This window comes from Harmonia axyridis, chromosome 6 (assembly GCF_914767665.1).
Source record: "Harmonia axyridis chromosome 6, icHarAxyr1.1, whole genome shotgun sequence".
NCBI lineage: Eukaryota > Metazoa > Arthropoda > Insecta > Coleoptera > Coccinellidae > Harmonia > Harmonia axyridis.
The window spans coordinates 26,164,312-26,181,561 of NC_059506.1; the positions used below are offsets into that span (position 1 = coordinate 26,164,312).

A 17,250-nucleotide genomic window follows, 5' to 3' on the forward strand; every position below is an offset into this window, starting at 1 on the left:
GAATCAGGTTCCAAATATCTCGGTTAGAATCGTTAATGGACAAAATATGTGAAGTTCATTTTGTCATAATTTCAGAATTTTTTTGTTATGGAAGAATGAAAATTGGCTAGTGTATCCTTTGACAACTGAGATAGATTAAGAGAGAACAGAAAGTGTCAAGTATATCGAAGCACCATCCACCCAATGATTGCTCACGAAATTTAATCTTCAAAAATGGGAGGCACTTAGTTGTATTTGAATGGAAGATGACGGTGTGAAGGTTGATGCGAGATTTCGTGAAAGAATTACAAGAAAACTTCGCTGAATTATTGTCCTCTACAATTAATTAATTTTTCACGGTTACATCGATGGAATGATCCCGTTCTAAGTGCTGAAATGCTCTTGGATACGAAGATGGACAGTAAGGGAAGACAGGGAGGGGGGAGAATCTACCGTCTATATCCTTTTAATGAGAACATCTTAAAATCGGGGATGCGACATAATGATCCACTCTGAGCTTCAATATTATATAATTACTGGAATATGCCCGATTTCGACAATTACAGCGATGATGATAATGTGGTTGCTATGTAGCTTGTAATCTTGAACGTATCCATGCTCCACGAGATTGATTATGTCATCTCGGGAAGCATTCAAAAGGAGTGGAAGATGTTGCAGAATATAAAACTGGTTAAGGCGGAATTTATCGAACAATAAAAATAAATTGTAAAGGGTTTTCCAATAAAAGGTTTCATTTTGAATAGCCTGCTATCTGGGCAGCTGTCACTTTCAAAGCTGTCATCTTTTCACATTTGACATGTTATAAACTACGCCATTACTAAAAATGGAGAGATAAATGCTCAAACAAGGCATTGAAATCGTCAAAATACACAACAATAATAATGAACATTTTGCAGTCACAGTTCGCAAAACTAAAGCATTTTTGAGTCTTCGTAAAGCACCTGTATTCCAAGTATGGTGCTGCAACTGGAGCTGTGGTGGCCATTAAGCTGATACTGTTTTCCATCATTAATAGCATGGCATACCTTTCTCTTCACAATGAAATACACATCTATTGATTTCTCTTAAAATACACTATTTTAATATCAAAACGAAACCTCTTATTGGAAAATGCCGAGGGAAACGCTGTAAAAAATCGTCAATAGAACACATTTGAGAAATAAGATGATTGATAAAAAAAAAATGCAAAGATGAAGATATAATGAACTATAAACAAATTGAATGACAGTTTGCAAATAAATCCATGGTGATTATTGATTATAGAGCACAATCCTTCTAAGTCTTTGATGATGATTGATGAAACCTGATATTATATTGGCTGGCTTCATATAACGAGATATAACTAGTTTGTATGTTACCACTTATCTCAAGAATTAATCGACGGAATCTCAAAATTCCTCTGCTACAACCTACTGTGAAGGTTGTAGACTAAATTCAGTTCTGGAATTAAACTGGGTAAAAATTAAGAGAATGGGAGTTGCAGAATGGTGGAGGCGCCGGTCAATGTTCTTCGATATAAAATCGTAAGATTGAATAAACAATTTCAGTCAATACAAAGGAAAACAGCTGTTTTGGTGTCGAAGTTTTTTTAGCTCATTATATATCAGTTTGAAGTCCTGAATTCAAATAACGTATTCATTAGGAGCTCAAATTTTTAAGATATACAATTTTAGGGAAATATAAGTTACATTATTTTAACTCAAATCCGTAGGTGTAGTCAACAAAAGTAGATACAAAATTTTATTTTATTTGTACGAAATACAATATTATGTCGTACATACAAGCAACAAAAACATCGAAGAAATCAAAAAGTCACTCAACATTTCAAAATCTTCTTTTCGCGACATTCTTGAATGTTTTTTTGAACAGTCCCTTTTTAAACTCCAGCAGTAATCTGCTATCATGTGCATGCCCCATCTTCCTTGATAGATGTCCTCCATAACTTTAATATCTTGATGAAATCTTTCACCTTGTTCCTCACTCATGTGTCCTAAATTTTCTGGAAAACAGTCAAAGTGTCTGTGTAAATAGTGTATTTTAATACTCATATTGCACCCTAAGGATTTGAAACTATTAAGCATCTTGTTAACCATTTCAACATAGTTTTGAGCTCTATGTTTGCGTAGCAAATTTTCTACAACTGCAACAAATGATGTCCAAGCTTCTCGTTCTACTTGATTCATTGAATTTATGAAGGCAGGATCCTTAATTGTTTGTCTTATTTGTGGGCCGTCAAATATCCTGCTTTGAGTTTTTCTGTGCTCAACTGATGCATTTTTACCCTTATAAGTATATAAATAATTTACCCATTCATAGCAAGAGCCTTCACAAATTGCTTCATTAAGCCCAACTTTATATGTAACGGAGGAAGTATGATTTTTTTTTATTACTTACCCGAGTTAAGGGGATTAGAAGGGTCAGTTCTAGTACCTGATAGGCAATGGTTCCACTATTTATAGATTTACCTGTAATTTACTCAATTGCAGACTGACAATAAAACCATTGTACCTACATTAAAGAATATATAATAGTTTTAGAACTATCATACGTGAATATACCGAATGAAACCCACATTGGTAGATAAGTTGATGTATCTGAAGAAGTAGAGCTGATTGGGAAAAACCGATTGCATGAACAGATTCAGCGTCCCAGATATAGTTAAAATCAGCTCTAAAATCCAAGGCACCAAAAAAAAACAAAATTATTTTTGGTTGCCCTGTTTAATCAATGAAAAAAATATCAATTTTTTCCATCACATGTCAAAAACGAATCCTTACACACCCTCTGCAATATTCATTCCGAATATTTTCATCCAACATTCGACCAAGCGTCCTTTACAGACGTCAAAGTCAAATCGTAATTATACGTCTGATACAAACGAACCAATCGAACGTGATGAGGAATACCGAAATCCTTTTTCGATCTGAAATTTCCGCTCGATTGCAACCGGCCAATCTAATAAGCAGTCCGTGCCCGTGCCGAAAATGGGCGAAATGGAAAACTTTGCGTTTTTAATTTTCCGCGTCCTTGTGAGCAAGGATTGATCGAACGATAGCGCAGCTTTCCAGGATTGGAACAAACATGCGATGTGTCAGTTTTTCGTGCGATTCGTGGCGATAAATATTCAGAATGTACATGAAATCGTTGTTTTCGACGTGTAAATAAAATGTGAGAATTTGTTTACCGTTCAATCTCGGGGGTGAGCGAAAATTCGTGAAAAAAATTACACAATTATTGCGTTCAAATAAAACCGACCTATTTGGTTGAGATTTTGCGAGTGAATAGGAAATAACAATTTTAAGCTTTATTTAAAATTTCGTGTTGACCCTGGCCTCAAAATTGTAAAGAAAATTCAAGCAAAATATCGGAAAAAATTGAGAAAAGACTGGTGTGAAATCACGAACTTTGTGACATAATGATATAGGGATCAATTCGGAAATAAGCGCTCAAAAATCTCTACATAATATAATTCACCCAACTTTTAACTTGCTAAGGTTATACAGGGTGAATCAACAGTGTTGGATTGGTGGATAACTCTTGGAAATTTTGAGCTAAATTTCATCATATCTTGAGATAATTGTACAGGGTGGGCAAATAAGCGAGGTAAGCGGCTATATCTCAGGATCCACTCATCGTAGAGTCTTGCGGTAAAAAATTTTAACACTAAAGTGTACAACAAAATAAACTGGTAATTGTTTTGAAGTTCATACCTCTACCGCTAGGGGGCGTAATAGCTACCGTCGAGTAGAAAAATGAATTTTACTCGAAAATGTTTCATATGAAGTTGAAGAAAACATATCATCACTGTAATCCTTGAAAAATTCTCTATCTTTTTAAATTGTCATTTTCGATTTTACGACATCAAATAAGGGTAGGTGAAAGCGAGAAATCTGACTGATTGAAACGCCTGTAACTTCAGTTTGGCTCAACATTTTTGAGCAAATTAGATCTCGTCTAAGAGATAATATCTCGTTGATTGGGGACAAAAAATACTCATGATGAATTTGTTTTTGCTGCTTTCGATAGGGGGCAAACAGTTCATTGTTTTGTTCATTTTACTGCGAAATTTCAAATGTAATGATGAAATTTTTTTAACAGAAACAGAAATTCCATCAAATTTGCATGAAAAAACCTGGAGGTCGCAAAGCGATAATTTCATGCGTTCTGAAGAAGAAGATATTCTTCAACTGATGCACTGCGAAAAACCAAATTGTGTCTTTAAGTTCTAACTCTGTTTCTCTGTTTCGTTGATCACTCGATAGAATAGTAATTGTTGTAAATATTAGAATAGTATTTATTAAATTGTGACCTTATCCTGACTTATCCTATACACATTGTTATGTGTCCTGAAGGATCAATAAATTATTATTATTGGGTGACGTGCTATAACATCAGTAGAAGATAATCTAAATGTTTTGCCTGAACTTCCATGCTTGCCTTCTTCTGCTTGTTTTCAGCCTGTGTCGGTGTGACTTGTCCTAGATTTTATGTATTAACATTAACCTATTCCAGGTTGTGTTGGGACTTGCATCGTGTGGTAATGTGTTTAAAGGGTAGGTAGACATTGCAGTAACGTTCAAAAACTCGCCTCATTCAATTTTTCCATTATAATACACGAGCCCCATCAACAATTCATCACCATCTTTATTGTTTTCGTTCAGACATCACTGCACCTTACACATGCTAATGGATAAGTGGCACGCTAAGTGAATTTGATGAGGATGTTATAGGTATATTGTTTGTCATAGGATTATCTGACAGATAGAGAGAGTGTTTATCTACCAGTCTTGAAAATTTCATGTGCCGGGATGGGTTAGATTTAGGGATTCATCAAGCCAAGTAGCTTGACATTTCAACCAACTTCTTGATTTGAAAATCAAGCTCGTGAGAAATTACATACTTGAGCTTGACTTGACTTGATTTTAGATATTTATTGCTTGACTTGATATCAAACTACTTGATATTACTTGAGCTTGATATGCACGCGTCGCACGGCATATATTTCTGCAATCTCGTGTGCACTTAGAATAAATAAGGGGATTCCTCGAACGCTGAGAGACTGAAGCATTCGCCAGTGTGACTTTATTAATAGTTTTCTCACATTTCCACGATATCTATAGGTAGATTTTGGTAGTTACAGAATTATCTTTTCAAACTTGGCCAAAATGGCCAAGGATTTTTTATCAACGCCAGCATCTCCTGTTGAAAGACAATTTTCCAAAGCCTCTGTTATAGTAACAAAAACCCGCAATAGGTTAGGCGTCAAATCTATAAGATGCCTCATGTGTCTTAGATCCTGGATGGAAAATTATAAAATCAAACATAGCCTGAAGGTTTCTCAATATTAAGAAATTATGGTGTTATATTATTACTTAGTCGTAGTTGGGAGGGATTGATATTTGATAACATTGGAGGAATGAGAAATAAAACTTAGCAACCAAGAAAAAAAAACTTTTGTTTCACGGAAACACTTATAGAAGGCTGAAAAAAGTTTACCTAAAGGTAAATCAACTTATAGAAAAAAACATCTCGAGATAGTTCAAGAACAAACATCAAGAACTTGGTTTGGGAAAGATAGTTGGTCGGTATACAAGGGAACAGAAATATAGATATAGTTTTTATAATCAGGGTAGTAGGTCTATAGCGAGTTCAAAAGAACGTCTATCTCAGAAAACCACAGGTTTGTTCAAAAATTCTATCGAAACAACAAACCTACCGGTGACATTTATGACGCATTTTGAGGAATGAAAATTAGTGACTTTTTCATTAAGAATTCTGGTTAATTCAAACCTTTTAGTATTTGAACGTTATGCTGTAATCAATCAGGTGTAGTCGATTCAATTGGAATGTTTACCCTTTTTGTTTGATGATGAAGTTTCGTTTTTCATTTGTGCAGTGGGAAATAAGTATTTGTATGATATCTGTTCTCGACGAATATGTTTCAAATTGAACAAATACCATTTGATCTAACATCATAAGAAGAATGAAGAATGCGCTTTTTCTATGAAAATGCCATTCCCGCTCAAGACCTTCGTCATCAAGGCCCTTAGGGCATTGCACTGTGACATCTCGAAGTACCCTTTTTTTGTCTTCTCACTGTCTCTCGGGACGTTTTTGTTCGTGACCGAAAAGTTTATGGGTTCGCATCCTTCGGCCAGGAAATGAATTTTCTAGGGTCAAGCATAAAGGATCCTCTCACGCATACAGTTGACATTGAATTCAATCGGTTTTTTATCCTAATTCGCTCAACGTCTAGGCTTTACGAACGAGGTTCAGAAAAAACCGTAAAAAAACCAGCTCCAAAAAAGTAATTCAAAGCAAGGTATGCACACAAATCCATGTCACTACTGATTTGATTCATCATGCAGTTTTTGTTCTCCTGAAAAATTTTTTACAGTTCCAACAACCAATCAAATTTGGTCATTTTGTGTCATATGAAACAATTTCACCCATCATCATGTCAACATTACACTGATATTTGTAATCAGTGCAATTATCAATCACTAGGACAACACGAATGAGTTTGACAACTTCATTCCAAATAAATTTCAAAACGTCATGTTTTGGCAATGCCTATGTTCAAAGTATAACAAAGTATTTACCTATAAATGAGCTAATCAAAAAAAAATTCCTAGAAACACAAATTACAGTCACAAACATATTTGGGGATTATTTATGGATTTTTGCTGCGACCGAAAATATTAATTGAATTAACATAGGAGCTTAGAATAGTTTCTATATGTAAAATAGTCATGCGAATGTTCATGATGAATTTCAGGAGGATCAGAACCCCTCATCTAGATAAACTAACCGACAATTGACGTCACAATAAATGACATCTCATATACAGTGCTGGCAAGACGCTAGCTTGGGATGGTAATATCAATGTGTTAGAAAGAATAAAGAATGTCGGCAGTCAAACAGAGAACGACTCTTCCCTTCCACAAACAGTGGATTTATTCAATTATAAACAAGAGGAGAGCCTTATCACAGTAAGAATTGTCATTCTAAAAAAATGTATTCACTTGAAGAAATAATCTATATTATTGAATGGGATTTGAGAAATGAGATCGCGGGTAAAGTGGTTTGTCGATTTATTGCTGTTTATATTGTTCAAATAATTCCGTGTGTTGAAACAGTTTTAAATATTTCTCATCGTTTCGAAATATCCTGTTGTATTATTGTATGTAGTTGATGCTATCGTTTTTATGCTTAGATGGTAGATTTAAGGGAATTTTATTGTGTCCTCATCATAGCTGTTTTTGCCATTATTCCTCGTAGTCTTCAGCTCGTCCTCCAGTTGCAAAGTTTTAATGAACTCCAGTATCTGAGATGGCTTCATGGATGTTACTTCCTCACTTCTACAAGTCTCTTGTCCAAAGTATTTTGTGTTGGTTAGTGATGGCGAGGCATTCCGTCACCAGGTGATCTGAAGTGTCGTCCTCCTTTGCACAGAATCTTTACTCGTCGTTTTCTGCTAGACTAATTCTCATTAGGTGTTTCCTGAGGCGACAATGCCCTGTGAGGAATCCAGTGCGGAGGTGTAGCATATTCTTGCTAAGATCCAGATACTTCTTAGGTATCGTAGTAACAAAGTTTCGAAGAACATTTTTAGAATTATACTACTCAGGAAGATTTCGTTAGAGTATTTCTCTTTCGGTTTTTCCCTTCTACTGAATCTCAGTTTTGTAGGTACATTTACCTATACCTTTCCTCTATGCGATGTCGGAACGGAAATTCTTGTAATGAAGTCAGTGATTATCTCTAATTTTTCTCCCAACTCCCTGGTTTTCGAAAAAAATTCTACAGAGGACGGGGCATCATACATTTCAATGTATGATACAATAGCACAGATAAAACTCCAGCAAAAACTCTGTCTCCCCGTATAGGTATATAGGGACTGGTTTGTGTATTTGTTTATAGGATAAGCTGGCATGTACATATATTGAAGGGCTTCCTCTTCATCCAAACTGAATCCTTCCATCCTTCTCATTCACCAAAAGGTGACGACGCATAAATTATAATAAATCTGAAAACAAACAGAAAAACAAATCAGAAAGGAGTAATAAATGATATAGTTTCCAATATATACAACATTGAATGATGACCAGTCGAAGATAAGCATGGCAGTGGAAGAGAGAAGATTTTTTCGAAGATGCAGAATTGGAGGCATTAAGTAATTAGAAGTAAAAAATTGGATCGATTCGTGGATCGCTTCAACGCGAGATTCGTACGCTGCCCGAAAGATGGGAGAAAGTAGTGACCAGCGATGGACATGCTTCGAATCATAAATGTATAACCATTTTTTTACAATGAAGCCTCGAATTTCAGGAAAAAACGGCGGAAGTATAGTTGTAAGCCTATGCAATACCAAATCTGCTCCAAAATCGGAAGGGTTACTCCAACCAAGACCATTCTCCACGCGATGATTTTTAGAATCCTCAGGTGTACCAAGATCGCCACAGACCCCTTATATTGGGAATCATCTCCTATAGATTCAAACTGGTTGTATTCCATCAAAAAAAAATTACAAAATATAAAGTAAAATGACAAAACCATACATCAGCACGAAAAAAATCATTTAATAATAATAATAATAAACTTTATTTAGCACTCAGCTATTGAAAACAATACAAATGTAATCCACTAACTTAATTAAATTCTTCATAAATATAACTCATTAAACATTTTTTGAATTCTCTATAATTATTACAATATTTGATCTTTTCAGGTAGTTTATTGAAGATAACTAATCCCCTCCTAAATGTGGATTTATTCATTAATGTAGTACTAACATTTTCTATGTAAAAATCATCTCGACGTCGTGTTTCATAATTATGTATCTCCTTAGCAAATTTTAGGTTTTCACTCAAATATTCAGGTAACATTTTATTCCTTGCTTTGAATATTAAATCTAATGTTCTATAAATAATCCTTTGATTGACACTCATCAATTTCAAACAATTTAACATATTTCTTATGGGAGTTCTTTTATTACATTTCAAAATAATTCTCATACCTCTATTTTGCACTTTTTGTAATCTATCTATGCTACCTTTATTTAAATTAAACATAACTGACGAGCAATAATCCACATGAGGAAGTACCAATGAACTAAACAACATCAGTGAAGTATTCATATCAATTTTACCCCTTATTCTAGATATGAAACCAACCTTTTTGGACATTTTATTTGCGATATAATCCGCGTGAAACTGAAACTTTAAATTCTCGTCTGAAATCAATCCTAAGTATTTCATTTTAGTAACCCTCTCTATTTCATCTTTATCAATATTAATTCTGAAATTACTTATGTCGTTACTACGTGTCCTATATTCACTACCTATTAACATATACTTCGATTTTTTTATATTGACTTTCAAGTTATTGTTGCAAAGCCAAATGAACAACCTATCCTATTTCGATCGAGATAAGCAACGAATTTCAAATCTCTTCTTCGTTAATGCCAGCGCTCCCCTCATCTCGATTGACGCAATTCGATCACACTTCGCCATTCGATTGTCGGACCGTCCTTTCAAACTTCAGCTGCGGTCGCGTTGATCGTCTGACCGGCCGACACCAGTCAATGTTGACCCTCCGTCATCTGTATGATAACCACAACAAAAGAGCGGACTATCTCCGGTCTGCTCGAAGCCCCGGACAAAGGAACTCTCTCGCGATGAAGCAGCACACCTCGTAATCGTCGATAAGAGGAACAATTGCGGAAGATAAATGCTCCGATAAACACCGAAATCCGAAAATGTCGCTGCAAGTGCCGAATCCAGTACAGCGCGTGGTGTTGATGGAACGTCCATGTGATCTAGACAGAGCGAGCGCGGTCTGTGAGAGGGTGTATCAGGCTTCGGAGTGATCTTTGATGTTATTGGTGGATTTTGGTGGTCTTCGGATACTTGGGGGTGGTTTTTACGTCGTCATTTGGTATGTTATCAACTTGTCTCTGAAACAAACAAAAAATGCAGCGGCTCTTGTTAACTCGAACCTCGATACTCGAATTATTTTCAATCCCCTTGAAAAAAACCGGTCTAATTTGAACAAAAAACCATGCATAACTGGAAATCATTTTACGGTGATATACAGGGTGGCCATTTGAAAACGAAACAGACGAGATTACAGACGAAATAAAGTTTTTCGATAGAAATGCTCGGACAGGTCGATTTCTGTTTCGAGGGGGACAACTTAAGATGTAGGTTACGGACGCATAGCGCTTCAACCCTTGCTACTACAACCCTCACCCCCAAATTTTGAATAGGGAAGATGGGGTGAGGGATACCTCAATTTAAAGGTATTTTTATACTGATTTCAGCACAGTAATTGTTTTTTCATTTTATGCATTAGTTCTCGAAATATTCTTAACTAAGTATTTGAAAATGAAATGGTGTTTTCATGGCACTTGTAGTGTTTTGTGAAAAATCGACATTTTGAGCTTCAAAACAACCATGACTGTGGCTTCCTTCCTAACTAACTAACGCATGAATATTTCGAGAACTAATGCATAAAATGAAAAAACAATTACTGTGCTGAAATCAGTATAAAAATAACTTTAAATTGAGGTATCACTCACCCCATCTTCCCTATTCAAAAATTGGGGGTGGGGGTTGTAGCAGCAAGGGTTGAAGCGCTATGCGTCCGTAACCTACATCTTAAGTTGTCCCCCTCGAAACAGAAATCGACCTGTCCGAGCATTTCTATCGAAAAACTTTATTTCGTCTGTAATCTCGTCTGTTTCGTTTTCAAATGGCCACCCTGTATATACTTTTATAACCCCAAGTAAGTAGTCACAACGTGTCGGTGGATAGGTCATATTTAATGGTGCAATAATTGGATCGTTTAGTCTTGTAAAGACTGTAGAAAACACATCTTTTATTTATTGTTTTTATTCCGACTCTCCTCCTAGGACCCTGCATAGTCCTAGGAAAGAAATGGTCCTGAGGATATTCTTGCACTAATATGTCAAGAGTAAATCAATTGAAAAAAAATGTTACCCAAAAATGAACGAACAATAACACTTTGAATCAATTGATTTTTAGACGTTTTGGAGTCCAAATCAAACTCCATCATCGGAAAAACTCTTAAAATATTCAGAATTTGTCATTTAACATTTGCCAAACGCAAAGACGTTGATTCGTTTTGAAATTTTCAAATTTAAATTCATTTTTCAGTAAATTTTTCCAAATATGGACGATCTACTCCTACTATTGGGAATACCTTCACCTTTATAACTCGAATTTTCATTTGGTTCACATCAGTCAAGTCAAGTACTAGTTTTTCAATGTCAATTCAGGTATTCATTCATCAAGTACTTAAGAAATCAAGTACATTCTATCAAGCTAGGTACCTGATGTTCAGTAAATTTATTGTGTAGTGTGCACATCAATGAAAAAATTATGATATGAGAAGGAACCTTGCAAGTTGCAAAAAACACTTTATTTATTAAACTTATTGAACAAAAGAACCAAAAATATCAACTATTTTAAATTGGAAATACAAATCAAATCATTTTAAATCATAATAAAATGAAATAAAAAAAATACAGTTTCTTCATATTGAGAAACCTCCAAGAACTGTTTGATTACATGATTAGGCTTTCAGGTTCTTCTAGCTTAACGTTAACTGCTCATCTTTTTTACCTTTTCGAGAGCAATGGCCCTAGAGTGGTTTTACGCTGAAGACAATTAAAAGGGGCGACTGAGATATTCATTGATAGTAATAAACAAGTACTAAATTTATGAATTTCTTTATGAGGCTTTCTCAGAAAACTCATCGAGAACTGCTATACATAAAATGATATATGTATCTTCAAAGGTGTATGTTTACAGGCATCAATTGAAATGAAAATAAACATAGAATGATGTTTGAGGCCATGATGCTAGCTAGTATGAAGGCTCCATTTGGATTACAGGGGAAAGCTGTTAGGATGATTGGTTGAGTCAATTATGGAAATATTTCAAGTCGTGCTTTCCAAGGTGACAAAATCCCAAGTGCCTCATGTTTATACATATTTCACTGTTTGCTCTTACGTGAAGACACAAGAGCATAAAAGTACATATACGTAATTTCCAACAAAAAATCACGTCTAGACTAATTTCTACCACTGCTATAAAACTGAGAATATTGGAGGTTTTCAAGAATGATTCGATATTTGTTGAGAGAACATTTTTGATGGACTTATCGACTGATGCAAAGATATTTTAGGTTTCCACTCTCCTTTGATTTTTATCATCACAATACGCATGTTCACAGTTTTCTCACACTTCACCAAAAAACTAACTGACAACAATTCCGACTGTCAGAGATATGTGTAAGATCAGCTTACTCTAGGTTTAAAACAGATCAGCATTTATAGTTATTGTTCATATAATTATTGTAAACTTGTTTCTGAAAGTCGTAATAAATTTCCATGACTAAAGCTGGTTTCACACCAAGGTACTTGAGCAAAAATTCCACTTGGTCTCCATTCATGCCACATTTAGTTTAATGGGGATGGTATTTCTGAGCAGTTTGCCCAACAGAAAAACCGGTCAAGGCGTAATTTCACTGTTCACTCCCCATATTGCGAAGCCAACTTCGGGAATTCAAACAATTTCAAACTTGCACTTGTAGTCCACAGTTATAGTGGACTCCCAGAAGAGGCATTTCGATACAGCTCACTCGAATTAATTATTCGCTCTTGTTGGATTTCATATAAAGGAAATAGGATACCTTAGATACTTCAAAGTAGTTAATATGATATTTTTTCAGTTCTCTACAATGTAAATTTTGGAGGTTGAGCTGAAATTTGTCTAGAACGATTAGTTTATGATGACATTTTGAAATTTCTCTCCTTCTTCTTCAGCCATTGTTGATCCACTACTAGATTCAGACCTACTTCAAATTTCTTCATTCTGATCTGCCCCTTACTATCCGATGCCACTTGTTTCCAACCTGAAGCTTTATATCGTCAAGTATTATTTTTGGAATAGAGACTCGCTCAAGAACAACTGACAATATTGCTGATGTAGTCCATGCAGTAGTCCTGACAGAAACCCAGTTTAAACATTTCCTTGTCGATCTTGGAAATGAGGCATTCCTCAAACAACATCATACCGTTTTTTACATAAAGTCTTAAGGTTTTCGAAATGCAGTTGACACAAGAACTCAAGCCGGTCGATCACCAGCAACGAAGTATCTTCTCTGATTGGGTCCTTGAAATGCATCCCTGTTATTTATGTTATTTTTCCTACAACTGCTATGAAAAGTATAGTATTCTTCATAGTTTACTCAATTCCAAAACTATGTATTGCTCATACTATGAGAAATATTATTTCTCACGGCACTTTGCCCACACCTCGCTTAGTAGACCAATGAAATTGGGCTTTTGACTCGTTTCTATGGAAACGCAATAAATTAGCACATACTTTCAACGAAGACCATTTTGATTTGAGTCAAGTCCATTACTTGAATTATTGAAATTTGTGCAGTTGTAGGAAAAGTATAGTGAAACATGTGAGGAAAGTCCTTTTCTCGCTCGTGTGTTTGCGACACTCGCCTTTCAGGCTCGTGCCACAAACTTCCACACTCGCGAGAAAAGTTAGACTTTCCCCACTTGTTGCACAATATACTATTCCCTAATTGTTGAATTGATAATAAGCAGAATACTTATTATTTTCTGTACCTACCTGCTGAAATCCAAGGCTTGGCAACTTTTTCTCTCCTAGTATCATCATTTGTTTGGCGCGCTTGAAGTTTGTTTTCTGAATTTCTTATATATTTAGGTATTTATTTCAATATATTTAGAGTTAATATAAAACGTTGATTCACTATGCGACATAAGAAGTGCGTTCTTTGTGGAGAAACTCGCAAATTGAGTGAAATAATGTATCACTGATATGTTTTCATTTCCGCGCGCTTCATGTCAAATTTGATAGTTCATGTTGGGGACAAAATTGACTTACAGAAAATGATACATGCTCCCTCTATCTATGTTTAGTACTCTGAGTGTACTATCAATCCTTATTAAGATTCAATGAACTCTCTGTTTCCAAACCCTCAATTGAAACTATTCCAAAGACCACTACGATGTTTACAAAAACCCAGTACTTGGCTCTTTCAGTCATCTGATATTTCGTTGATTGGGGAAGCGAAAAACAACTGACACTACTTCATCTATATTGTACCAGGCAAGAAATCCAGACGTGAAACTTGACAACAATAAAACTTACACCACAATCCTTCTTCGTTTCATTACCACCGTTGAAAATCGTCAGCCAAAAGATAATATCACTCACCCAAATTACTCAAACCAGCCTACTTCCGCATATATATATCGAAAGCGCACCACAGGTGGGAACTAGTAGACAATTCATGGTGCCCTGCATCCATCAGACTGCGCCTTCCTCATTCTAGATTAATTTACGTTCATCTCCAGCATTTTCATCCCCGTCTTCATTACACATTCTCTCTGCTTGTAATCACTCTGAATATTTCACGCCTTGGGATGTTCTGAAGGGTGAATCGACATTGTATGCATTTCGTCTTGTTGTTACAAACACTTTGTTGTGTTCGGGCATGATTATATTGTATCCGTCCGTTCTGAATAATGAATTTGCAAGTTTTCGCGAAGTTTTGAAGACTTCTTCATCAACTACTGATGTATATTCAAGTCCAACATATTTCATTCGAATAGATAGATATATTCAGGAAAGCCTTCACAAAATGATGTACAAATAAGTTTGAATCTGAAGCTAGGATTGTGTTGTGTAGCTTGATCCAAAATATAATGCAGTTGAGGTAATCTGTTCAATATCCACAATGAAAACAAATGTACCTACAATAAAAAAGAAGCTCATACAAAATAATATAATAATAAAGAGATGCAAGAGCAACAGCTACCAAACACTAATACAATACAAAAAAATCCCTGAAACAAATCCTCAAAAACACTGAAATTTTCCACAATAAACAATCTTAATTTCACAAAGCTTATCCTTGTTGTGATATTGCGCAAATGAGTTACAAATTGAATAACCTAGGTCCTAGAAATGGAAAACAGCGCTTTTTACATGTTTTTCTATACAGTGACACCATAATATTCATGTTGAATCTTGAGCTGGTCGAAAAGATTCCAATATCGCCGTATTCTATTCACGATTTCTTCATCCGTAAAAAAGCTGTAAATATCAGCTTTCGAATGTCGAGGAGATCAGACTCCTTGTGCTGAGCTTATGTTGAATATCGTTTGTTTTTTTTTCGACAGTATTTTAATGAGCCTTTTGGAGTAATGCTGACTGGCAATATTGAACATGATCCGGATAAGTTGTTCTTTAGGGGTATTATTTCATTATTTTTCGTGAGGATTATTGAAACACTGATAGACGAGAACTTTATTGTGGTACAGCACTTGGAAACGTTCTTGAACACTTTTAAACTCAACTGGTTATCACTGGTTTTCGAACATAAAATCATATTGTACACCGTGAATTTCTTCTTCCTTTTCTTATTCTCTAAGTTGTATGCCTGCGCAATGGTATCATGGTGCCTGCACACTAATAAGGGGAGGGGAAGGATATTCTCTATTGTATATTTCTGAGAATCCTATGAATGAGAAAGTTGTATGCACAAGTACCACGAAAGACCATTGGTACACCAATGCAAGTAGATTGAAATTAAGTATTGTGACGACAGTTTCGGCTAGACACATATATATTGTCTAATTGCTTTTGTCGCCACATTCTTTTATCTGAGCACCCCACATTTTTAAAAATCCTGGTGGCAATAGAGCTACTTCCTCTTTGAACACCTGACCCTAAAAGCTACCAAATTGGGTAAAACTAGAAGGAGGTATACGTGTTTTGGTATTTGTGTATGAATGCATGTTTTTCCTCCTTTCATCCAAAACGCTGTGGATATAACGGCAGAGTTGTAGGAATGTGGGGAATTTTGCCATCTTTCACCCTTAATGACCTAGACGTGATTAATAGGTTAAAAACAAGTGGTAAAGGTGGCCGTGGCAGCAAATCGATTTCATTCCATTCGAACAAACTAGTTCAATGAATGTTCTACTTCTCTTTGCTGTATCATAATTCAAGAAATTTCTGGTATTGGGTTATATATGGATATGCCCAATATCCAAGAGACTAACAAAAATTCAAATCAATATTGATTCAATTTATGAATCCTAAGGAGAATAGACCCGATTAACGTTATATAGCAAGCCCTATTAATTCTTATGCTCATAAATTTGCTTGAAAATTTCCAGAGAAGTTAAATCATATACTGACTTTTAATTTGAGACTAGATTACTTCCTGCATAGCATAACTTGAAGCCAACTATGATTTTAGTTGAGGTTTTATTGATAGTAAAATTTAATGGTGTACAACTTTGCTTCCACCGTTTTGCAATAGATGGCTGTAGCAGTAAGTGATAGTCGAAACAAATAGATCGTAAATGTCATACAATAAGCTTTGTGAAAATAACGCTTTCTGAATATTAGTCGATTTGTGTCTGCCTTATAAAGTCATTGTCGATTAAACATGTCAGCGTACGAGCCAAATTCTCGTCATTTGCGGAAAGTTTCAATTTTCTGCTTTGATATGAAGAAATCTGCGGCCGAGGCTCATCGAATGCTCTCAAATTGCCGCTTTTAGTGAAAGAATGTACCGAGAGTGGTTTCAACGCTTCAAGAACGGTGGTTGTGATGTGCAAGATCAGCATGGCGGTGAAAGAGAAAAGGTTTTCGAAGACGCAGAATTGGAGACAGTACTTGATCAAGAATTGTGTCAAACGCAACAAGAATTGGCAGAATCATTCGGAGCGACGCAGCAAGCCATTTCGAAATGCTTGAAAGTCATGGGAATGATTCAGAAACAAAGAAATTGGGTGCCGTCAGTTGAAGCCGAGATATGTTGAACGGCGTTTGTTTGCTTGTGAACAGCTGCTTGCAAGGCAAGGGCGGAAAGGATTTCTGCATCGAATTGTAACTGGAGACGGAAAATGGGTTCATTACGATAATTCCAACAGCTGAAAATCATGGGGATATCCCGGTCATGCTTCCACGTCGGCGGCCAAACCGAATATTCACGGTTCCAAGGTCATGCTCAGTATTATGAGTTGTAAACTTCCATCATAGAAATGTTACATCAAAATGAAAAAATATTGAGGTCCGAAAGAGTTGTGAAAATTAACTTTGAATCGCCCAGTTTCAAACGCCTCCAGTTGAAATTATCAGCAAATGTTAACAGTAGTTAATTGAG

At 35.7% G+C, this 17,250-nt stretch overlaps 1 protein-coding gene across 4 annotated transcripts in view; it reads left to right on the forward strand.

Annotated features, from left to right (window-relative positions):
• The window catches only part of LOC123681613 (protein yippee-like 2), a 148,158-nt gene that overhangs the window by 99,683 nt on the left and 31,225 nt on the right, over positions 1–17,250 (forward strand). The window contains exon 2 of one of the 4 annotated variants that reach the window (XM_045619809.1): positions 4,513–4,553. The exons of 1 other annotated variant lie outside the window; for it this stretch is intronic. In XM_045619809.1, coding sequence (XP_045475765.1) covers positions 4,513–4,553 — 41 coding nt within the window. Of the gene's footprint in view, positions 1–4,512; positions 4,554–6,891; positions 6,993–9,795; positions 9,940–17,250 lie in introns of those variants that run through there. 2 more of the 4 variants (XM_045619806.1, XM_045619807.1) reach the window with 2 other exon arrangements.